Source organism: Tarenaya hassleriana, unplaced genomic scaffold, assembly GCF_000463585.1.
Source record: "Tarenaya hassleriana unplaced genomic scaffold, ASM46358v1 Cleome45, whole genome shotgun sequence".
Taxonomy (NCBI): Eukaryota; Viridiplantae; Streptophyta; class Magnoliopsida; order Brassicales; family Cleomaceae; genus Tarenaya; species Tarenaya hassleriana.
Window position 1 is genome coordinate 168651 of NW_010967219.1, and position 26027 is coordinate 194677.

Here is a 26027-nt window from a genome sequence, read left to right on the forward strand (position 1 = left end):
AACTAAAAAAGGTAAGATAACTTATCTTCAATACAAATATTTTCGTTCTTATGATATATACATGTATTTATTGATGTTTGAGTGGAATTAACCCCATGTTATATATGAATACCAATATTCTTTATAATTAATTTATGGACGGCTATACCGTCTCGATTATTATTCATGGATGGCTATACTGCCTCGATTATTATTCATGGATGGTTATGCCCCCTTAATTGTGAATCTGGACGGCTATGCCGCCTTAAATATTTATTCGTTATTGGACGGATGTGCCGCCTTAATTATTAATTTGAACAGCTACATCGCCTTAATTATTTATTATTGGATGACTATGCCGTCTTAATTATTAATATTGGACAGCTATGTCGCCTTAGTTAATAATAGACTATTGTGTTTATTCTTTGTGGACAGAAATGCCGTCTGAATTAGTTATTATATCTAATCTATATAAATTAATAAATATTCATCATGCAAAATATTATCATATATAATATAAATTTATTGATGGTCATTTATACGAAAATTTATTTGAACTTAATCTATAAAAAAAAATGTGTTAGTAATAAAATTTACAAATAAAGATTTATAAATTCTTTCATATATCAACAAATTAATTATAAATTATTTGTTTCCTCAATAATTTGTTAATTATATACATAACATGATCAATTAATTTTACAAAATAGTTTAACAATTCGTTTTGATAAATTGTTTTATGTATAGTTTTATGATATAAATTGGTAAAATCATTTATAAATTTTTTAAAATTTATTTTTCTCCAACGGTTACATTTAAAAAAAATAAAATTTTGGCTCCTCCCCAATGGTTAGGAATAGTAAATTTTACCCTATAAATACACTCATCCATTCCCTCAAAAAACCACACCAAATCATCTCATTCTCTTCTCTTCTCCCACGAAAAAAAAGTCTCTCAAGATGAATTTTATCAAAATTCTCTTTGTTCTAGCAATTTTAGCAGCAACGTTTAATATGTTCTTCGATAAAAATTCTGACCCACTTTTGTTTTCAATTTGCGTTACGGTCTTACCTCTCGTTTATGTGTTGCTAATTATAGCAATTTATATGTAATCATATATTTTACTATGTTATATTATCCATGGTAACGAATAAAGCTAATGTATGGCTTATTTTTTTGTTTAGTCATAATGGCAAGAATGACAAAAATATCGAGTTCGAGGTCCTCGACATATTGATAAATAATTATTTATCATGGCAGTTGGATGTTGAACAATATCTCGAACCAAAAGGTCTTGGTACCACCATTAAAGAACAAAGTGCATCAAAAGAGAATAAAGCAAAGACATTAATATTACTGCTACATTATGACAGCCCAGGATACCGTAGGAGGGAGGGGAGTGATCGCCGGTGCGAGAGGCATGGACAATGGGCGACTCCTGACGAACTTCTGGATAGGGGGTACAGGGATGAAGCGGATGCACCGGAATGAGAGGGATCCGAGGGCTGTGTAGGTATGAGACTATACAGTCTAAGGCTACACAGTCTAAGGTAACTTAAAAGGAATTAATTGAGCTACTCATAGCAACAAGATGCATCTACCTTTTCGGTTGTCCATCTCGAGAGAACTCCAAAGTTAAGCGTGCTGGCCTTGGAGTAGTCTTAGGATGGGTGACCTCCTGGGAAGTATTTTCTGGGATGTGTGCGAGTGAGGACAAAACATGCTAAAAGGTCTCGTGTTGGTGTGTGGGGATAGCTCTATCATTCTGTAGCGGCCTCGGATAGTTACAAATGGTATCAGAACCGGTTCTCTCCCAGTACGGTGTGGTTCGTGGATGAACCAGGCGGAAGCTGGTGGACCTGTGAAAGCCCAGGATACCGTAGGAGGGCGGAAAGTGATCGCCGGTGCGAGAGGCATGGACAATGGACGGCTCCTGACGAGATTCTGGGTAAGGGGTACAGGGATGAAGCGGACGCACCGGAATGAGAGGGATCCGAAAGCTGTATAGGTATGGGACTATACAATCTAAGGTAACTTGAAGGAATTAATTGAGCTACTCATAGCAACAAGATGCATCTACCTTTTCGGTTGTCCATCTCGAGAGAACTCCAAAGTTAAGCGTGCTAGCCTTGGAGTAGTCTTAGGATGGGTGACCTCCTGGGAAGTATTTTCCGGGATGTGTGCGAGTGAGTACAAAACATGCTAAAAGGTCTCGTGTTGGTATGTGGGGATAGCTCTATCATTCCGTAGCGGCCTCGGGTCGTTACATACATCATCTTCATGATGATATGAAAAAGGAATATTTGACAGTCAAAGATCCTGCAGATCTTTGGTTAAAATTAAAAGATCGTTTTGATCATCAAAAAACGGTGATCTTTCTCAAGGCAAAATATGAGTGGATGCACCTCCGATTTCAATATTTTAAGAATGTCAGTGAATATAACTCGGCAATGTACCGAATCACCTCGATTATAAAATTATGTGGAGAAACAGTCACCGAAAATGAGATGTTGGAGAAAACTTTCTCAACTATGCATGTCTCGAATATTATACTCCAACATCAATATCGAGAAAAAAAGATTCGGAGCTTTTATCATTTCTCCTATTGACTGAACAAAATAATGAGTTGTTAATAAAAAATCACGTGTCACGACCGACTGGATCTGTACCATTCTCCGAAGCGAATGCTACAGAAAACAAGTCATTCTCTGAAGCAAATGCCACAGAAAAAACATCATTCCCTGGAGCGAATGCTATGTCTTATAATGGCCGAAGACGTGATTATTTTCGAGGTAGAGGCAGAGGCCGAGGCTGAGGATATGGTCGTGGTGCTAGTCAAGTTGGATCAGAGGAGGTGGTAAAGGAAACTCATCCCAAAATCATAATTTTAACAGTTATAAAGGGGAAGCGCATGGTCATCCAAATAAGATGATAAAAGAAAGTACATGCTATCGTTGTGGAATGACGGGACATTGGTCGCATATTTGCCGCACAACTAAACATCTGGTGGAACTTTATCAGAAGTCAATTAAAGAAACAAAAGGGAAAGACATCAAGACCAATCATGTCATGAGTGATTATGATGATGATACTAGTGGTACTAAGGACTTTGCACATATGGACCTCGTTGATGATAATAAAAAAAACTATACAAATATTTGCATACTTCATATAATCAATCTTATCTACATATATATTCTCATGTATAAATAATTTCATGACATGTTGTTGTGCTTTGTATCACTATTTCTGCTTCATAAGTTAATAATGATATTATGCATTATTAATATATCTATTTTTTTTAATGTTTGTCATGTTGTTTTGTCCTTGAATAGAAAATGAATATGGTCAAAACTGTGGACCGAAGAAGAAATATATGTTTGGCAGATAGTGCTACAATATATACAATATTGAAAGACAAAAAATATTTCTCGAATTTGAGAATAAACAAAGAAAATGTTACTACTATATCTGAAAATGCAAAAATAATCGAAGGCTCCGGAAGAGCTGATTTTATTATACCAGGAGGAACGAAATTTACAGTAAAAGATGTATTATTTTTCTCCAAATCCCAAAGAAATTTACTGTGTGATAACCCGTTCCCGAAATGACGGGATAAGACTAAGAAATCGTGATCGAGATCCAAAGAACCGATGACTATAATCTTCAATTCCCGAATAAGTTTTAAAATAGTTTTAGAAGCTTAATAAACGTTAGAGATAAAATAAAAATGAAGTTCCGTTAAATGTTAGACTTTACTTGGAATGCAATAAAGTTGGTTTTAGCATAACTTAAAACCCGAAAATTATTCCGAAAACTAAAACTTAAGTCAGATTGTCCGGACTAAATATAGGACCGAGTCGGACTAAAAGCCCAACTATAGGCAGACACGGTTCGATCGGACTGTAGAGTTCGAGCAAACGGTTTTAGGTATAATCCATATATGTTCATAAAAATTTCTACAAAAAAAAGGTATCGAAATTATTTGGAATAGATTATGTAGAACCCAACCACAATTATTAAACGTTTAGGACATTCTTTATAACCTTAGGATATTTATATACATGAATAATCAAGAGATGCATAGATATAAACATATATGAATAAGTATGTAAAATGAAATGTAGACATAGTGCATGCGAAGAATAATAGCACCGAATCATGGATTAAAAATATTAAAATAGTTACATAGATACAAATCATTATTGACACATATATGGTCTAGTAAGTCTAATAACGCACATACACACAACCACCACTACTTGATTATCTCCTAGTTTAATAATCCCCTAGTCATCATTACGTGTGAATGATTGGATTACCTTTGTCACCTTCTCCACGACATATCTTTTCACACAATTACACGTAATTATCGAGAGAATACAGAGGAAACCCACCTTTCCTCTCGTCGGAAAAACTCTCCAACATTGGAAATAATTAATACTCCTTGCATCAGTTTTTCATCCCTTTGTCCTTCGGTAAGTTCTTGTCATTTGCAGATTTTCAATACTCACGGATCTTATTCTTTTGTGTTGCATGTCATAATATCTTCAATTAAATTGTTATTACTAGGTGATAATTAATTAGAACTCCGAAGAAGATCTTGTTCTTGTGAACCGATCATTGAGAAAGTGAAGTTCCGAAGCTTTTAAGGATTTTTTTAAACCTCTAAACCTCATTCGAAACCTTATGCATGTCCGATGATCTCTACAACTTAGCCTTTTAGAGAAAGTATAATATGATTTTGAAAACCAACTTCTCATCTAATTGTTGTTTGAACGTGTTTGAAGGAAAAGTCTGATGTTTCATTTTTGCTAACTGTTGGACCCTTCATGAACAAGCCTGCATAATCAACTATCCTACCAAATCTAGCTAATTGATATATATATATATATAACTAAGAAACCGTAGTTTTAAAGTTGAATCACACTTCGCTAAAATCTAAGAAAAAAAGGGGTTCTAACCTTGCAAACCATCGGACCTTCTTTAGAATTATTAGTAAATATAATAATAGTGCAATGATATATGGTATAGGTGACATAGCTCGGAGGTGCAAAACAAAAGTTACACCGAGAGCTAGTACAAGGCAAAAATAAGGTGAGTGAATTCGAGTTTAATTCGGAAGTCTATTGACATGAGGTTTTGGGTTTTGAGTGTTTCATGATTGATTGATGGTTGATTCATGTTCTAACGGAAATAATAATTTTTGTGAATTACCCGTAACAAATCATGTGTATTGGTGCAAATTTGGTGAAAAAGAGAGAAATATAGAAGTAGATCGAAAATACGGGTCAGACCAGACCACACGTGGTCTGAACCCAAAATGAATAACAGGTAAGCTTAAAAACCACGGAATGCACCGAACTGGTTATCCGGGCGGACCGGGACCAGATAGGTCAAACCGGAGGTACAACTCGGTAATTTAACTGGAGAGACCGAAAAGAAAATATACAAATGAATATAAAAGGCTACGCAAACGGAAATGCATGTATAGTAAATAAACTATATAAATGCGTGTGAATGGGGTAGTTGGCATGGCGTTAACGTTAATTCGAAAGGGTTCGGATTAATATTTAGCGCGTGATTGTAGTACCGGGCGTTTGTGATTGAACACACGATGTTTGCGAGATTGCGTCCCATCTATGGGCCATCCGATCCAGGTCGGATGTCACCCATATGGGATATGATTGTGAATATGGCGATGACATAATCGCGCCAACATCCGAACGATAGGACGGTTATGGGCACCCCGATGACTTGCGTGGATAGCCGATTGTAGTCGGTACTATTGCGTGACGAGGAATATACGGTTCTTAGTAACCGCGCTAACGTTTCTGCTAGCGACGGAGCGAATCCCGGGATATGATTATCCCGAGGATGAGGCATTATACATACCTGAGATTCGGGTAGATTGGGGTCTCCCGAGGAGGTGGTACGGATTTACTCTGCTAGGTTCGCGCACGAACCTGACAAGTATTTCCACGGCGGATGGTCGGCGAGGGGGAGTTGCAGCGATTGGCTCTCCCGTTATAGTCGATGGCATCAGTTGTAGCCGACGTCTGGTGAATTCCGGTATTGAGAGGTGACATCAATACCGGAGTGAGGTGACACGCCTAGTATCGAGAGGTGACATCGATGCTAGGGTGGGGTGATGTGTTCGGGCAGACAAAAATATATTTATGCTGGATCAGGGTGACTGCGGAGTAGATGAATTCCGAGGAGAGAGGTGGTTGTGCTATGCACATGGGGAGTATATTACCTACGCATGGTGCGCTTAGAGATAATTTGACGGACTCTGTCATGCGACTTGTCGTACGGACTTGATTGTGATTGATGCATGCTTATTGTGATTCTGTGCTTCAATTTCTGTTTATTAAATTATTAGTATATATAAATGTATTTGCTTTCCCTGATTCCATGAGAATGGAACTCCGAGCTACGCCCGAGTTCACTCTCTAAGTAATTAGCTTAGGACGTTGTTACGCAACGTTTTAGGTCGTGAGCAGCAGTAGCCGCGGAGCGGACATCGGAGACCTGGGCAGCTTACCACTACTGATCATGTATAATTACGTATTTTGATACACTTATATTCTGGGGGAACGGTTTGTATTATATCGGTGGTAGACTGTTTCAGTTTGTAATAATGTTATACTACCACTCGACTATGTATAATTATAACTGATAATAATGTATCATATATGTATATATGAGTGTTTTCTTCCGCTAACTCTGAAAAGAAAAGTTTTAAATTCCGCGGATTTTTAGAAATAGAGTTTTTATTTTAGTTGTCCATGTGACGCAACTCGTATTGCGGGATACGGGTTTCGGGTGTCACATATTGAGTTTTAAAGATATCTGACAAAATGGATATCGTATTGAAACTATGAATGAGGATGACACTGAGTATTTATATATCACCTCAATCAGTTCGGGACAAAAGTATATGTTGGAAAAATTACCCACTCTATCCTCGAGAATATATTATACTAATATCAATGTGATTGAATCACATGTCATAGTAAACCAGAAGTTTATTGATACGTTCAAAGTTTGACATGATCGATTGGGTCACTCTGGTATCATTATGATGAGAAAAGTTATCGAAAACTCTCATGGTGATCCATTGAAAAACCAGAAGATTTTTCAATCGGATGAGCTTTCTTGTGATGCATGTTCTAAAGGGAAATTAATAATTAGACCATCACAAGTTAAAATCGGGTATGAATTACCTTCATTTTTAGAAAGAATTCATGGTGATATCTGTGGACCCATTCATCCACCATGTGGACCATTTCGATATTTTATGGTATTAATTGATACTTCAAGGAGATAGTCGCATGTATGCCTTTTATCATCGTGTAATCTGGCATTTGCCCGATTCTTAGCCCAAATAATTAAACTAAGGGCACAGTTCCCAGAGTATCCGATCAAGAAAGTAAGGCTTGATAATGCTGGAGAATTTACATCACAAGCTTTTGATGATTACTGTGCAGCAATGGGTACTGATGTTGAACACCTAGTAGCACACGTTCATACATAGAATGGATTGGAAGAGTCATTAATCAAACGACTCCAGCTTATTGTCAGACCATTGATAATGAAAACAAAATTACTCATTTCTATTTGGGGTCATGCTATTTTACATGACGTATCAGACCAAGGGCATATCATAAGTATTTTCCATTACAATTAACATTTGGTTAAGAACCTAATATATCGCATCTCAGAATATTCGAATGCGCAGTATATATCCCGATTTTCCCACCACAATGTACAAAAATGGGACCACAAAGGAGACTTAGAATATATATTGGGTACGATTCGCCATCCATTATACGATATCTTGAACCACAAACTGGAGATGTTTTTACGACTCGTTATGTTGATTGTCATTTTAATGAAATGAATTCCCACCATTATGGGGAGAAAATCATAGAATGGTGGGAAATGAAAATGATCTTAGTTGGTGTACACAATCATTATCCCACTTTGATCCCCCAACAAAACAATGAGAACTAGAAGTTCAAAGGATTATACATTTGCAAAATGTTGCAAATCAGTTACCTGATGCATTTGCAGATACAACTAAAGTAACAAGATCATATATAGATACCGAAAATGTTCCTACTCGGATTGAAATTCCGAAAGAACAAACGAAAGAAAATTCGACAAACGATTCCAAAACATACCTGAAGCGTGGACGACCTATTAGTTCTAAGGATAAAAACCCCCGAAAGAGCAAAGGGCCCAAGAAAAATGAAATGCTCAATTCGGAGGAACGCGTTCTAAATCAAAGAAATGAAGTACCTTGTGATGATGGTATAAATCCAAATAATGGAAATCATGAGATCTTAATTAATCATATCAGTAATGGTATATTATGGAATCGAAAAGAAATCAAAGAGATTGATGATATATTCTCTTATAATGTAACAAAGGAAATTGATGAAAATGAGGATCCAGAACCCAGATCTATTTCGGAGTGTCAAAGGAGACCAGATTAGAATAAATGGAGAGACACAATACAAGCTGAATTAGTTTCGCTTAATAAGCAAAAGGTATTCAGACATATTGTTATGAAACCGAAAGAAGTTTCTCCTGTTGGATGTAAATGGGTGTTTGTGCGGAAAAGAAATGAGCACAACGAAATTGTAAGATATAAAGCTCATCTTGTCGCATAAGCTTTTTCCCAAAGACTAGGAGTAGATTACGAGGAAACTTATTCTCCCGTTATGGATGCTATTGCATTCCGATACCTTATTAGTCTTGCAGTTTCAAAGAATTTAGAAATGCGTCTCATGAATGTTGTTACTGCTTATTTATATGGGTCACTTGACACGAGTATCTATATGAAAATACTTGAAGGATTTAAAATACCCGAAACATTGAAAGCAAATCCATGAGAGTTATGTGCTGTCAAGTTATAACGATCATTGTATAGGATAAAACAATCAGGACGTATGTGGTATAAACCCTTGAGTAAACATTTATTAAAAAATGGATATACAAGTGATCATATATCACCATGTGTATTTCGCAAAAGGACAATTTGTGGGTTTGTGATTATTGCTGCATATGTTGATGATTTAAATATTATTGGTACTCCCCGTGAAATCCAGGATGCATCAACTTATTTAAAAAGGGAATTTGAAATAAAAGATCTTGGATAAACCAAGTATTGTCTTAGGTTACAAATAGAATATTTGAAAGATGGAATCTTTTTACATCAATCTAATTATACAAAACAGGTACTAAAACGATTCAACATGGATAAGGCAAATCCACTAAGTACCTCGATGGTTAATAGAACATTGGATATTGAAAAAGATCTATTTCGTCATCGCGAAGATAATGAAGAGATACTTGGTCCTGAAGTACTGTATCTAAGTGCAATAGGAGCTCTTATGTATCTTGCAAATTGTAGTAGACCAGATATATCATTCGCTACCAATCTATTAGCAATATACAGTTCTGCCCCAACACGAAGACATTGGAATGGAGTTAAACATATATTTCGTTATCTTCAATGAACTATTGATCTTGGGTTGTTTTACCCTAAAAACACAAAACAAGAAATTGTTGGTTTTGTAGATGCAGGTTATTTATCAGACCCACATAAAGGCAGATCATAAACATGCTACGTCTTCACAATCAATGGAACTGCGTTAGCCTGACGTTTTCAAAAGCAGACTCTAGTTGCTACTTCAGCTAATCATGTCAAGGTCATCGCATTACATGAGGCGATCTCAGAATCAGTATGGTTGAGATCACTATCTCAACATATTCAAAAGACTAGCGGAATACATACGGACACGACGCCAACAATATTGTTTGAAGATAATGTTGCGTGTGTTGCACAGACTAAGGAAGGATTCATCAAAAGTGATAGAACAAAACATATCCCCCAAAGTTCTTCGCATACACCTAGGAGCTTGAAAGAAATAAGGAGATTGAAGTCAGAAATATACGATCATGTGACAATTCAACAGATCTTTTCACCAAGGCCCTTCCAACAATGGTGTTCAAGAAGCATATGCATAATATTGGGATGCGTTATTTACGGGACCTTTGATGTCTTGTTCAGGGGGAGCGTGTAGCTGTACTCTTTTTTCCTTATAAGGTTTTATCCCATTGGGTTTTACTGATAAGGTTTTTAACAAGGCAGCACCAAAACACGCAACTGTATTTACTAATAGTGGCTCCAAGGGGAGTGTTATAAATAAAATATATTTATGGTGGAGCCCAACATTACTGTTTATACCGATTTACTGTTCATATATACAGTACTGTTCACACCGACTGTATACGTGAACAGTAACTTCGGGATTTCTATAAATAAGCCATTTGGGTTCCTCCATTTGTACACCTTCAAGAGAGAGAGAGAGTAATAAGAAATACATTCTTCTTCATTCTCCTAAAATACAGTTTTCAGTTATAGTTAACGATCTAATATACGGGTCGTTAATATTTCTTCCGATTTCATAACAAAAATAACGTTTATCACAAAAGTTGAAAAATTAAATATAAAAGGCTTTGGAAGGTTTATCAAAAACCGTCAATTTTATATATTTTTATAAAACAAAAAGGAAATTTTGGTGAAAATATACGAAATGTTATAAACATTGAAAATTATATAATTTATTTCTTCTATTGAAATTATAATACATATGAATAGTAAGACATTGGGTATGGATAAAATCTACACAATAACTCTATAGGACGCTCGGTTCCACCATAATTTATTTATAACAGTCTCATAAGACACACTATTTGTAAGCAAAAATGTAATTACATGTGTCGATACTGTTTTATTAAAAATCATATCAGCAAAATTCTATGGAATAAAATCTAATAAAAAGTTACAATTACACGTTCTTTGAACAATGTATTAAATATCTCATAGATGACGACTTTTTGAACATTGTTATATTGTTACATGACTTATCTTCTTTTGTTTGAATATGCTGTTTTCAAATATTTTTTTTATAATCCGAGTTAGTCGGTTTTTTGGTCTAACCACATTTTACAAAGAATCGAAGAAGTGGTGAATACCCCTTTTCAAATGGAGATTCAAATCTAAATTGAAAAAGAGTTTTTCTTACTTTCTTACCAGTTGAACCATCAAATATTAGATTCTTTCGAAACATTAACACTAATAGTTTATGCATGTATCCATATCTAATCTAGAAAACTTTATTATCAGACCACCAATAATACTATGAATAAAAATAGAATGTATTAGTGTGGTTTTATCACTACTTAGTTTTATATAAAGTAGTCTAATTAAGTGATTAAGACTAATGTTTATATATATATATATAAGAATGAGAGATTTAAATTAAGTTGAGAAATGCAATAGATGTAACAACAAACACATAAAGCCGGAGTTGGGCCGGTTTGGTATTCGAAGCTTGGGCAGTTAGTTTAGCAATTGTCACGAGTGCACTCTGCTCTGATGCTTCTTGCTTTGCACATGTTCCCTTCGTCATGTTCTCCTGCAAATATGGACACCACATTATTAAGTTGTAAGCACATAAATAGTAGTATATATATATATATATATATATGAAAAAACAATCGAAAGGACCAAAAATGAGGGTTTCGTTATGGAAGAAATTTCTTATAAGCATTCACAAAAAATATGTAAATATATAAGAGTTTAACCAAGGAACTATGACACTCCTACTTCAATTGGGATCGACTAAATATCTTTCACTCACAATAAAACGTTCTAACTAATAAACGGTAAATCGTGTATTTCATCTATCATGTCCTTTACCAAAAAAGTCGTTTTGTAACAATATAAGGCCTCTTTTGGATGGGGTATTATCTAAAATACTCCCCTTTTCCTAAAACTACTTATAAACAATTCTCTAGATATGATCATATGATTAGAATGACAATATAATCATATGGAAGTCACAAAGATTATAACGTTAAATTTATTGTGATCACAATAAATAATCATGCATACACCTTAAATATCACACTAATATTTTGATGGAACCATAATAAATTTAACATTATAATCAATGTGATCATCATATAAACATATTGTTATTATGATCACATGATCAAATTTGGAGTAGAACTAGTTTTAGTAAAAAAAATGTATATTTGAATATTTCCTTCTTTTGGGTATATTGGATATTCACGTAAGTAGTCGAAAAGCCGTTTTGTAAAAAGTTTGATGGAATGGACTCACAAACCTTTACAAAAAAAAAAAAAATGCATATATATAAACTTTGACCATTGTTATTGTTGTCTAAATATAAACCATGCAAATATATAATTAATAGAAACTTTACCATGCAAGCGGCAATGTTGTCGCAGCCACAAACAAGATGACCATTTGCAATATCTACTGCTTGTGAAGCTCCTCCTCCATCACTTCTCTATAGCATCAATACATACACATAAGTAAAGAGCGAGTTGATGCTTCACTTTAACATTCTATTTAATTAACTAATAGAGATTTTCTAAAATAAACAAAATAAAAGTAGGAAGTATCGCCAAAAAAAATATGAACTTTTTAAATTTGATAAATAAGTACATAAATGTTTTATTTTGTAAAGAAAAATACAAACTTTGAAATCTTTCCTATAAATCCACTCAAAAATGTATAAAAATACACAAATTTTGAATTTTCGCATATAGCCACATTTACAAAAAATAAATTTGAGTTTAGTTTTTTTGTGGATTTACACGAAAAATTTCAAGTTTATGTATTTTTATACAAAATTAGAAGTTCATATATTTTTATACCGAATTTAAATAGTTTATATTTTTTTTTGCGATATTGCCCAAAAAAACTATTTTTAAACTATTTCTTCAAATCTACAATTTTTCCATATTGGTTTTACGTTTTTAGAATTTAGGGTTTTGGGTTTTACACTTTTAGAATGTAGTGCTTAGGTTAGGTTTTAGGGTTTAGATTTTCTGGAAAAAAACAAGAACATGGGAAGTGAACAAGAACCTAAATTACTACAATTCTTACCTTGTAGAAATCAACGGAGATGAAATTGGGCCAACGTTGTCCGGATGCCTCATAACATGCTTTGACAGCGCCCATGAGAGGAGCCGAGTTATGTCTGCAAGCTGTGAGCAATTCAGGAGCATCCGGGAAATGGTTCACAAGAACAAGTGATCTTGTTTTCGTGTTCATTGGTAATGACTCTGGTCTGTTTATGCACATTCCGTGTTTCATCCCCTCATTTCCATCTGCAATGTATAACTTTGATATATTATAACATAACATATGATTGATACAAATATAATCAATCTCATGAATCTTTATTTGCTTTTTGTCGCTTAAACTAGTATAAGAGTCTTGTCTTGTAAATAAGATTTAAACCAACACTATAGAATCTAAGATAAACCCTAGAAAGATGTTAGAGATTTGACTCGAGAATGAAGAAATCTGAAGACGCAGAAGAATCGTTGGAGAAGCTGAAGCAAGAGACATTTGGTGAAACAATTATTATTGTATGGTTCGGTTAATTTAGATAAGGTTTTATGGTTTTTCCAAAACCGTTGTCAGTTACTAATTTGTCTTTAAAAGGCTGTATTGATTGATTTGGAAAACTATATTGGAGAGGAAGACTCAGAAGCAAGACCAGAAGCTGAAGTCTCGGAATCAAGAACTGAAACTCAGCCAACCACCATGGAAGCATCCACCGAGAATGGAAACAAACCATTCCCAACAGATCACGTTAACTCCTCTGCTGGATATGGAAGGTAGCAGCAATCATAGTGCTGTCTCTGATATGAATCTCGTGTAAATATTTAGTACACTCATTTATAGGCTAGAATGATTTACTTGACTTATTCTTCACACTGTAAACTTCTGTATAAATCCTGGAATAACAATCAGACCAAATCATCGAGTTCTCTAGCTCTTGGTCTTTCACTGTTCATCACAAATCACTTTCCTGCTCTAGATTTCTTTATGGTATCAGAGCGAACCGATCTTTGATTTTTTCCTGACCCAATCTCACTCTCAATGGACAGCAACAGGGCCAAGTTTATCCCAGTAACTCTCAATGGAGAGAATTTCTTCTACTGGAGCAAAGCAGCCAAGGCTGTCCTCAAGAGCCAAGGATTATGGGAATATGTCACCACCGGACAAGGCGTACAGACAACCACAGAAGATGGTGCTGCGCCCGTGGTCAATCTCGCTGAACAAAGCAAGAATGATAGCCTGGCTTTGGCTATCTTGCAAAGTTCTTTGGACAACAACATTCTGAAATCCTTCATAGCCCCGGAAACGGCAAAAGCATTATGGGATTCACTTCAAAGTGTGTATGGTAACGTTTCAAACCTTTGTAGAATCTATGAATTGAAAAAGAGAATGTTTGCTCTGCAGCAAAATGGACAGGCCTTCAATACGATCCATGGGGAATTTAGTGCCCTATGGACGGAACTGGATGAACTCCGACCTTCCACTGCAGATTTGACAGCCTTCAGAGAGCGCGTGGAAGAAGATAAAGTTTTCTCCATCTTGCTCACTTTGGACAGCTCTTACACTAATCTTATTTATCACATCTTACGTCAAGACAAACTACCTAAGTATGATGCAGTTTGTATGATGATAAAGAGGGAAGAAGGAGGCCAAATCCTATTTCCAGGTATCACCGAGGCTGCTCATTTCAAAAAGCACAAAGTTCAACCCAACAACTCTGGAAGAGACAGAAAATCCTGGTGTGAGCATTGCAAACGTTCTGGCCATATCAAAGACAAATGTTGGCTACTGCACCCTCACCTTAAACCCGCTAGATATCGGGATCAACCACCTATTCGAAGCTCTGCTTCCTCTGCAACAGACTCTGTCACTTTCTCCCCCGATGACATGCTCAGCCTTAAACAACTCATCCTTGCCATGAAGGACAAGGAATCTGGTAATATATCATCTCATAATTATGCTCTTAATACACCATCTTTTATACTCGATTCTGGTGCTACTAGCACCATGATCAGTGACGCCACACTCCTTCACAAAGTTCACAAATTATGTGGTCTCGTGACTGTTGCTAACGGGCATCATGTACCGATCAGAGGTAAAGGGAAATTGCGTCTCTTTGATAAAGAGGTTGATGCGTATCATGTTCCAGACTTCCATACCAATCTTATCTCTATATCTCAACTTACTTCAAACTGGCCGCATTGCTCTGCTGTTTTTACTGCTAATGATGTCATATTTCAGGATACTAAGTCGGGTGAAATCTTCGGACAAGGTGTCAGAATAAACAATCTTTATGTTATTGAAGACTCTGTCATCAAATCTGCTTTCTCCTCTTCACTTTGGCATGCTCGGCTTGGTCACTGTCACTCTAAAGTTCTCAGTCTTTTAGTTCCGAATTCGAAAAACAATAAGTCTTTTTGTGAGGCATGTATTCTTGGCAAACATTGCCATAGCGTTTTCCCGTCTTCTACTACGTTTTATGAGAATTGCTTTGACTTAGTACACTCCGATGTCTGGACTTCTCCTTCTCTCTCCCATGATCGAATGAAATACTTTGTTACTTTTATAGATGAAAAATCTAAGTACACTTGGTTATATTTCTTGCATAACAAAAGCGATGTTTTTGACGTTTTTAAACAATTTCATTCCTATGTTGTCACTCAGTTTGGTGTTAAGATTAAAACTCTTAGAACAGATAATGGTGGAGAGTATTTGAGCCGGCAATTCACGACCTTCCTTGCTGCCAACGGAATGATTCATCAACAATCTTGTCCGTACACACCTCAGCAGAATGGCGTGGCCGAACGGAAGAACAGACATCTCCTTGAAGTTGCTAGAACATTGTTGTTCTTCCGTCGGGTTCCAAAAAGTTTCTGGACTGATGCTGTAGCTTCTGCCTGCTACATTATCAACAGATTGCCGACAAAAATCCTACAGGACATGAGCCCGTATGAGGTACTACGTTCCAAGAAACCATCTATTACTCATTTACGTACTTTTGGTTGTGCGTGTTATCCTTTAATTCCAGCAGAACAGAGAACTAAGCTAGATCCTAAGGGAGCTAAATGCGTTTTCTTGGGTTATCCATCTGATACAAAAGGCTATAAGTGCTACCATCCACCGACTCGACACATGTACATCTCTCGCGACGTTGTGTTTCATGAAGACCAAAGTTACTTTGCTCCCACAGACGCCTCCTCTCGACAACAGGATTCGAACCCACAGTTCGACTTCAGCCCAGCAATTCTGGACTTGATTCACCGAGCTCGCCACTCATCTTCCATTCCTCACCTACCTGCTTCTTTAAAAGGCTGTATTGATTGATTTGGAAAACTATATTTACACCTGAACATATTTCAGCTCCTTTTATTACTGACCCTGTTTTTGTTGAAGAACAGGACACTGAGGCTCCTGTAAATCCTGCTGATCATCAGTGTGAGGGGGAAATTCAACATCAGGAAAACGAGGCTATTGCTCCCCAAGTTCGCCGCAGTGAACGCATTCGCCTTCGCCAATCCCGTGGCACCTCGCAGCCTCATACATGCTGCCATAGTGTTGACGTAAAAAGCACTAATATTGCTCAGCATTTAACTATTGAATCTTCTTCTCATACCACTCGTTATCCCATTGAAACATGTTGTTCTATATCCCATCTTACTTCTCATGATCTCTGTTATTTAAGTGCCATTGATCAGGATGAAGAACCAACATCTTACACCAAGGCTAAAGAACAGAAAATCTGGCGGGAAGCAATGCAAGCAGAGATCGATGCTCTCGAACGAAACCAGACTTGGGAAGTGACTCAATTACCTTCTGACAAACGAGCTATCGGCTGCAAATGGATATTTAAAATTAAAAGACGAAGCAATGGGGATATAGAGCGGTATAAAGCTCGGTTAGTCGCCAAGGGCTACACACAAACATACGGCGAGGATTATACAGATACTTTCGCTCCAGTAGCGAACCTCAAGTCGGTACGTGTCATTTTGTCCTTGGCTGCTAATCTCAATTGGGAATTATGGCAGATGGACGTGAAAAACGCCTTTCTCCAAGGCGATCTCGAGGAGGACATATACATGCAACCTCCGCCAGGACTACGTGACACGATCGGCAAAGACAAAGTCTGTAAGCTCAAGAAATCCCTCTACGGTCTCAAACAATAGCCTCGGGCATGGTATCATAAACTGTTTCTTGCCCTCACTTCGTTTGGTTTTTCCCGAAGTGAAGCTGACCACTCTCTTTTCGTTCGCAAAACGGACCATGGTATAATCACTTTACTCATTTACGTAGATGATATTATCATCTCCGGTAGTGACTCCAAGGGTATTGCAGAAACTAAATCTTATCTTCATCATACCTTTGATATCACCGATCTCGGTACCCTTAAATACTTTCTGGGTATCGAAATCCTTCGTTCTTATGATGGCTTATTCTTATCACAAAGGAAATACACTCTTGATCTTCTAAGTGAAACAGGAAAGCTAGGATCTAAACCTGTTCGAACGCCTTTAGAAGCAACTCACAAGGACAAGACCGACGACGATCTTCATGATGATCCGGAGCAATATCGGCGTCTGGTTGGTAAGTTAATCTACCTTACTATAACTCGCCCTGACATAAGCTTCTCTGTCAACCAGGCTAGTCAATGGATGCACAAACCGACGAAACATCACTGGCAAATTGTCGACAGAATCTTACGCTACTTGAAGGGCACAGCCAGCCTCGGAATCTGGATGCGAAACAGAGGGGATACCGGGATCGTGGCCTACTCGGATGCTGATTGGGCTGGCGATCGACACGATCGGAAGTCCACTACAGGCTATTGCACGTTTGTCGGCGGAAACCTTGTCACTTGGCGAAGCAAGAAGCAGACGGTTGTTGCCCGCTCAAGTGCAGAGGCCGAGTATCGTGCTATGGCAAGCACAACCTGCGAGATGATTTGGTTAAAAGGTCTCCTCCGAGATCTTGCCATGGAAAACTCAGAAGCAATGCCCTTACACTGTGACAATCAGGCAGCAATCCATATCGCTGTAAATTTCGTCTTTCACGAGCGCACAAAACACATTGAAATAGATTGTCACTTTATCCGGGAACACATCGCCAATGGGACCATCAGCACTCACTACACTCGCAGCTCGGATCAACTCGCCGATATCTTTACGAAAGCAACAAGTTCCTTCGTCCTCAATGACCTGATGTTCAAGATTGGTCTTGTCGACAATCGACGACCAACCTTGAGGGGGAATATTGGAGAGGAAGACTCAGAAGCAAGACCAGAAGCTGAAGTCTCGAAATCAAGAACTGAAACTCAGCCAACCACCATGGAAGCATCCACCGAGAATGGAAACAAACCATTCCCAACAGATCACGTTAACTCCTCTGCTGGATATGGAAGGTAGCAGCAATCATAGTGCTGTCTCTGATATGAATCTCGTGTAAATATTTAGTACACTCATTTATAGGCTAGAATGATTTACTTGACTTATTCTTCACACTGTAAACTTCTGTATAAATCCTGGAATAACAATCAGACCAAATCATCGAGTTCTCTAGCTCTTGGTCTTTCACTGTTCATCACAAATCACTTTCCTGCTCTAGATTTCTTTAAACTATTGCAGAGATTTTTTCTGTAATCCTCTCTTACGAGAGTAAAAATGTGATGTGTGTATGTAATTGTGTTGTATAATAAAGTGAGAGTGTTTAATTTGTGAAAAGTTTACATGGTATCAGAGCAAAAATGATCTTACGAGATCTGTGGTGTTTCGTTTGGATGCCGTGGCAGAGATGGAAGATTCCGATCGGTGGTCATAGTGATGAACAAAAGAAGAAGATGAAGATATGGGTGTCGTCGGATCTGTCAACATCGGAGAACAAAGTATTGAGGAGATGAAGGAGGACCCAGATAAAGTTTCAGTGAGTTTAGAGAGAGAGCAGTGAGAATGAAGAGGAAGAAGACGTTGTTTTATTGCAAGGAGGATTGGGTTCTTTCACATCATTGAAAGATTCATTATTTGGGAAAAGTGTTTTTTTTTTTGGAAATATGTTGAAGTGGGCACGTGAAGGTTTTGACGATAGTGAAGATTCCACTCAACAATAGAAAAAGTTTGGCGATTGCTAAAAGAGCAATAAAAAAAACAGAAGCGTTAATGGTGGTTATGTGTTCAAGCAAAGAGAGACAAAACTGTCCCAGAGACCACAAAAGGCATCAGTCAATAAAAAAGGACCCAACGACACAAGGTTGTTGTCGGGTTCCCATGTGAAGATGAAGAGTGATTCCAATTTCTGGTTGATGATATTAGGACGTCACAATTGTTGTCGGTTCCCTTAAGAAGAGGATCTGGGACTCCAGATCGAATGAGACTTTGATGGAGGAAGAGTTTGCCACTCTGAGTATGAAGACAGTGTTGAAGCTTCAAGAAAGGAAGTGGAAAAGATTGATGCAACGTTGATATGGGTTTATTATGCCTCAATTAGGTAAACTCGAAAGTTGCGTATTCTAGAAGCGACAAAGATGCAATCGATAAGCACATGTGGATACTCGAGATGGGGCAGAGTTGCACTCGAGAAAATGGATTGTTGTGAAGACAAAAAATTTGCGCTGAAGCTTGAAAGCTAAGGTTTGTGATGCGCAAGAGTTCTCGAGTCAAGGAGGAGTGTTAGAGATTTGATTCGAGAATGATGAAATCTGAAGATGTAGAAGAATCGTTGGAGAAGCTGAAGCAAGAGACATTTGGTGAAACAGTTATTGTTGTATGGTTCGGTTAATTTAGATAAGGTTCTATGGTTTTTCCAAAACCGTTGACAGTTACTCTTTAAAAGGTTGTATTGATTGATTTGAAAAACTATTGCAGATGTTTTTTCTGTAATCCTCTCTTACGAGAGTAAAAATGTGATGTGTGTATGTAATTGTGTTATGTAATAAAGTGTGAGTGTTTAATTTGTGAAAAGTTTATAAAAGAAAAAGAGCAAGAAGTAAGACTCACAATGATTTTCTATCATGTATTTCCACTGAAATGCAATTCCCTCGGTCGTTTCCTTGTGAGGATCGGATGTAAAAACGACTAACCGTTGGTTTTGGCGGATCATATCCTCGGCCGTCGGCCAATCCTCGCCGTTCTTAGGCATTCTTGTCTCCGGGAATATGAACTTCCTTAGCCCAGCATCGTTGAATACTCTGGTGAGTCCATTGGGCGATTTCACGTAATCTTCGATGATGATCGTTACGATGTCATGAGTGTTCTTCTCTAGAAACACTTGGAACTCTTTCAGAACAGGGATCGCAGGTTGCTGTCCAAAGAGATACATTTTGAAATATTATATATATATATCAGGAAAATCATTCCTTTTATGTACATGTTAACATATACATTACACATTTAGCATATATATTTCTACTGAAGTATCGAGGGGTTTAATGTATTCTTTCATCATGTAAATTAAATAACTACGAGGTAAAAAAAATTAAATAACTACGTAGAGACCAAATTTGTGTATGTTTTCTCAAAATCTCTTTGTAACCAATGGGGTTTATATACATATATATATATATATATTCACATGAAATTATAAAGTAGAAATACCTACATAGGCAGTGTAGTTGAAGCAATTTCCTCCGTACGAATGGCACAACCATATATCATTTTGGAAATCGTACATATCGAGCGTAAACCCTCTAACACCGTTCTGCATTAAAATGCGAAATCAACGAATAATGTTACAGGAGAACGGTCTATATATCTACACCTACTAGATGACATGAAATGGTTCAAAACTATGCAAACCACCGATCATCCGAAATATACATCGGCTAATAATCTTCAGTTCGTTTCGGTTTAAAACGGTTTTACCATTTTTCTCGTTACGTTCTCTCATTTCCATTAACAATCATGTAGTTCTCCAAGCAATCAGGAAGATGAACGCGTACCTGTAAAATCGTTGGATTCACGTATTTAATGTTCTTATTCTCTATATTTTCTTATTTAGGATGATCGGTGGATTGCATAACTTTACCAAATAAAAAATGGGAAAGTGACAAAAATTTGGATAAAACCCATAAAAATTCTTAAATTTGTAAAATTGTGAAAAATTAATTCCTAAACTTTCCAGACAAATTTATTTCCAAACTTTGCAAAATGTGTCATTATAATTCTCAAAGGGGAATGCACATTCAATATTACTTTGATACAAATTTATTTATTTTTATTATGGAGGTATATAACAATTTAGTTTAAAATTTTATACCTTAATTAAATGACATATAATCCTGTTCATCTCTCTACATGGTTCCGCCCATATATATATATATATATATGATTAGTCGGGGTATAAGTTCGTATTCTATCTCAATTTCGGGAAAAGGAATCGAGAAATGTCAGTGATGAGTTAATTAGATACATACAATGAGTTGGCTTGTGATCGAATCTTGTTGGTTCGATGGAGCAAGAATCACAGACCCTGTTGATGATTTTGCCCCCAAGCGAGAAAAGGAGTTGTGTGTCGTTAACCACGAGTACTTGTTGAATGGTAAGCCCTTTGCCTTGATAACCACACGATATTAACCAAAGCGACTAAACACGTAATTATTGAATTTTAAAATATGATTTAAGGTTAAAGTAATTAATCATGATAACAAACCTTGGAGAAAGGGTGAATAGGTTGCATTCTAATGCATCTTGGGCGATAATTTTCGTTGGAAAGACATGCATCACAGTGCAATCCGCTGTCACAGTTCCCATTTGCTATACATGTTTCTCCTTCCTGAAATATATATGTGTGTGTATATATATATGATATCCCAAAGCAATTATGAAAATTATGTGATTTAAATTCTATTAAAAACCCACTAAGAATTTTGGGAAAAAAAAAACATTTTTGCATGAAGTTAATCTAAGAAAACCCTTTTCAATTTATTTGATGAGAAATCTTAGTTAATGATATACCGTCATCTTCTTTCTTGGAATTGTTTCTCTTTCTCATGAGCACAAAACAAGAAAGCTAGTTTTTTTATTTATAGGGAGAGAATTCTATGTACAACATTTAATTAGTTATAATATATGAACATTATATATATTTTTATAATAATAATATAGTCAATGATCCACTTTGATATCTTATACAACAAAAATAGTGATAGTGTAGTTAATTAATGTCCAAAACGTTTTTTTTATTAGGCCGCAATTTTTTTCAAAATATTCAGTTACCAAAAATAAAAAATAAAGGATCTCATTTGAAGGTTGTTTCAAAATATTGTAAAATCTTAATATCTATAATCTCATCTCATGAATTGTTGCCCCATTTTTTTGCGCACATATCAAGAAAGCAAGTTTGTATATTCTATTGAAGAGTGCGATAAAACCTATGTTTATAATTTCAAAAAGAAAACATTTTTATAGCTTCATGAAAGTTGTAAGCAACCCATTTCTATTTCCTGAGAAATCTTCACGATCTTCCCCTAATATCAAGAAATTGGTTCTCTCTCTTGTGAAAGGAGAGCAAGAAAACCAGTTTATTTCTTTCAAAACCAATAAATATTGAAAAAGAAATAGATTTAAACTCCGTTTGTTTATTAATTAATGTACTAATTTTATTGCGATTGACCACCAAAACGTAAGGAATGTGTTCTTTGGCTTACCTTGAGAGCAGAGGAAGGGCCTAGGAGGAGAGAATATGAAATTAAAAGAAGTTTGAGAGAATTATAAAATCTCTTAAACATGATTTTGACCAAAGAAAATAAGAAAACAGAAGGAACGAGAACTCATTGGTGGTTTTGAAATGAATTTTAAAAACAAAATTGCAAAAACAAAATGAAAAGGAGCAATTTGGAGTTTGAAAGATAAAATTAGGGTTAATGCATTAACGGAATTGCGCGTGTTTCGGAGGCCTGGCGATGGTAAAAGCTTTCACAAATTTGTTGCCACTCACTCGGCATGGAACACATTTATATATTTAAGATTATTTGTTAGTATAAAAATATTTTCCAATGTATAAATAATAAGACGACTTAACAAGTCTCAATTATATTTGTTAGAAACATTTCTTTTTTTTTGGGCGTTCTATATTGCAGGATAACTTGCCAAAGATCTCGTGGAAGAGAAAAAAAACAGCAAAAGACGAAGGAATCCTCCGGTTCTCACCTGGAGGGTTTCGACCGACAAAAATGCCGCTTCACTGAGGGTAGAATAGTTATTCTCCCCATTAACATTCAAGCTCGTTGAGCTTTGGTTTAGTATATTTAAACAGATGTTCGAAAATCTCGGTATTTTTTTTGAATCGTATCATTCAAAATTTTCGAACGTTATATTTTTTATAGAATTAAATTTCTGTAAACCAAACTAAACCGAATCGAACTTTATAAAATTCTCGAAAAATCGAAATTTTTTTTAAGAAAATCTAATTTTTTTTAACAAAAATCGAAACCGAACCGTATCCAAACCGGAACCGAACCGAATCGAATAATATATGTTACTAATTTGGTACAAATTTTAGAATACTGAATAAACCATTCCCGAATCGAAAAATTCTGAAATGAATTCCGAAATGCCCACCTCTAATTTAAATCGAATTTTGGTTTATCCTACTCCCTTCGAACTTGTGAAAAAGAAGAATGACAAGAACAAAGTGATTTCATCAATCTGCCCCATATATATTGATCTAAGCATCAATCATATTGGCAACAATTTTTTTTTTATTCTAGATATATTATATATACTTTTAAAACCATATCCTCAATGTTTTTTTTTGTAAAAGTGTAAATTTTATATATTATTCTCTTCGGCGGGTTTTGCTTAACCTAAAAAGCAGATCTTCCAAAAAACTCTACCCTCGATTACTACAATGATTCTTCTTATAATCCCCATATAAAAGAGAATATTTAAGATAATTGAAATAACTAAAGATTATAAACACTTATTATGGTGTATTACCATTATGTTCTTTATTAGCACCTCAAATTCAAAATAAATGGAAACCTAGTGCCAATTTTTTTTTTTTTTATATAAAACTAAAACAACCGAATTCGTTACTAGAATAACTATTTTATGAGTTTATGCCAAGAATGAGAAAACTGTCTTTTACTTCTCAAAAACAACAGAACAACGGTCTCTCTCTATATTTAGTCAACCACCCGACCAAACATGTATAAATATACATGCATCCCTCATCTCCCCATCATCTCACACAAGTTTGAAAAATACAAGGAACAAGTATGGCGACATCATACTCTACGAACAATGCTTTCCTGTCTTCTCTGATGTTCTTTCTATTAATCGGTTCTTCGTACGCAATAACGACCGCAAACATAAATGCGATATGCGGCAAAACGCTAAACCCATCTTTCTGTCTGAAATTCCTAAAGTCCAACCCGAAGATCCTGGCCGCCGGCCTTCCCGCTGTTGCGAAGATCGCTATTGATTCGGCGCAAACAAGTGCATCAAAGACATTTAAGAGGATCCAGTCCATTGTCCAGAAGACAACCGACCCGAAATCAAAGCAGGCGTATACATCGTGCTTAGACAATTATGAATCGGTTGTCGACACCCTGGATGAAGCCAAGGAGCATCTGGCGGCTGGGGATCCAGTGAGTGTGAACGTCAAGGTTTCGGCCGCTATGGATGGTCCAGACTCATGTCTAGACGACCTCAAGAACGTCAAAGCTGATCCTTCGGTTGTGAAGAGCAGCGAGTATATCGGGAATGTTTGTGGAATCACTCTTGTTATCGCGAACATGTTACCCAGGCGCACGTAATCTATGAAATGATGATATTAATCTAATTTATAATCAACGGGCTTGTAACATTGATTTACAAACAATATCAGCACGAATAATTGATATTGTTTTCTATTTAACGAGTTTTACATAAGAAGTATCTCAATTTCATCTTTCGAGATTCGCAGATTACGTCCTCACTATTGAACATCAGATATCTACAATATCGTATAAACAACATTTTTGGTTTTCATAATTAGACCAAATACTCAATAAAAATAAAATTATAGGAATATCACCAATAAAATTTGTACTTTTTAAATTCCCTACGTACATGTATTTGAAATTTTAAAAAATATGGTAATTTCTTACAAAGTCCCATATAAAACGTAATGTTATCATAATAGTAAACTGAAATCTATCCACATTAGTGCCATGGGTTAAAAAATGTTACGTCATCATATAACATTACTAATTAATTTCACATCATTGAATTTGATTTAAAATTAGTAAAAAAATAAGAAAAATATAAATAATAAAAAATAGAAAAATAACATATAAATACCTAAACTTTTATGAAAATATCATATAAATACTTGAACTATAAAACTTTTATATAAGTATCTAAAATTTTAAATTAAAATCATATATAAATATCTAGACTTTTGAAAAAAATTTCAAATAAATATAAATTTCAGGTATTTTCAAATAAAAATAGATAATGTCATTAACGAATTTTGAGTTTATTTTAGAGTTTTTCAGAAGTCTAGGTATTTGTGTAGGATTTTAGAAAAATTAAGGTATCTATATAGAAATATTATAGTTCAGATATTTATGTAGAATTTTTGTAAAAATTTAGGTATTTATAAGCGATTTTTCTTAAAAAATATAAGAAACCAAAAAAATAATTAGACACACATATATACACAACACATATACAATATATAAATGGATACACATATATACATGTGTAGATTCATACATACATGCATACATATATATATACATACATATAGATACATAGTTTGAAGTAGCACATAGTTTGAACACAGAGTTTTACACTTTTCAATTCATTCACACAGATCGAAAGTTATCCAAGAGAGTTGTACAGTGCAACAGAGAGTTCGATTTGCAAAACATTATCGTTACTATAGTATTCTATGAGAGTTGTTTTCTTGTCTCACGTGGACCAATTAGTTGTTAAGATCGAACGTGGATAAATCACTGTTAGACAACTAAATTGAGATAAGAAAAATATATAATAGGACACCGAAAATTTACGTGGTTTGGCAGAGTGCCTACGTCTACGGGCGAACAGTAGAATGATTTATACCGACTGTTAAGGAATTACAACACTTCTCTCTATTATAATTAAGGAGAATA

General features: G+C 35.7%; 2 protein-coding genes and 1 long non-coding RNA gene across 3 annotated transcripts; 2 read left to right on the top strand and 1 right to left on the bottom strand.

Annotated features, from left to right (window-relative positions):
- Positions 1-4334: 4334 nt before the first annotated feature.
- LOC104825372 lies at positions 4335-6657 on the top strand. The gene is made up of 3 exons (XR_773613.1): positions 4335-4457; positions 5014-5076; positions 6475-6657. It is a non-coding gene; the product is annotated as an uncharacterized LOC104825372 (long non-coding RNA).
- Positions 6658-11299: 4642 nt separating this feature from the next.
- On the bottom strand, positions 11300-22694 carry LOC104825371 (PI-PLC X domain-containing protein At5g67130-like). The gene is made up of 8 exons (XM_010557695.2): positions 22572-22694; positions 21575-21697; positions 21339-21476; positions 20525-20623; positions 19924-20227; positions 12977-13200; positions 12288-12374; positions 11300-11474 (listed from the first exon to the last, which is right to left on the bottom strand). Exons 1-8 carry the CDS (start codon positions 22650-22652, stop codon positions 11313-11315), a joined length of 1218 nt encoding a protein of 405 aa, XP_010555997.1. The 5' UTR covers positions 22653-22694; the 3' UTR covers positions 11300-11312.
- Positions 22695-24143: 1449 nt separating this feature from the next.
- On the top strand, positions 24144-24763 carry LOC104825373 (pectinesterase inhibitor 1-like). Its single transcript, XM_010557696.2, has one exon. It carries the CDS (start codon positions 24144-24146, stop codon positions 24681-24683), a length of 540 nt encoding a protein of 179 aa, XP_010555998.1. The 3' UTR covers positions 24684-24763.
- Positions 24764-26027: the final 1264 nt, after the last annotated feature.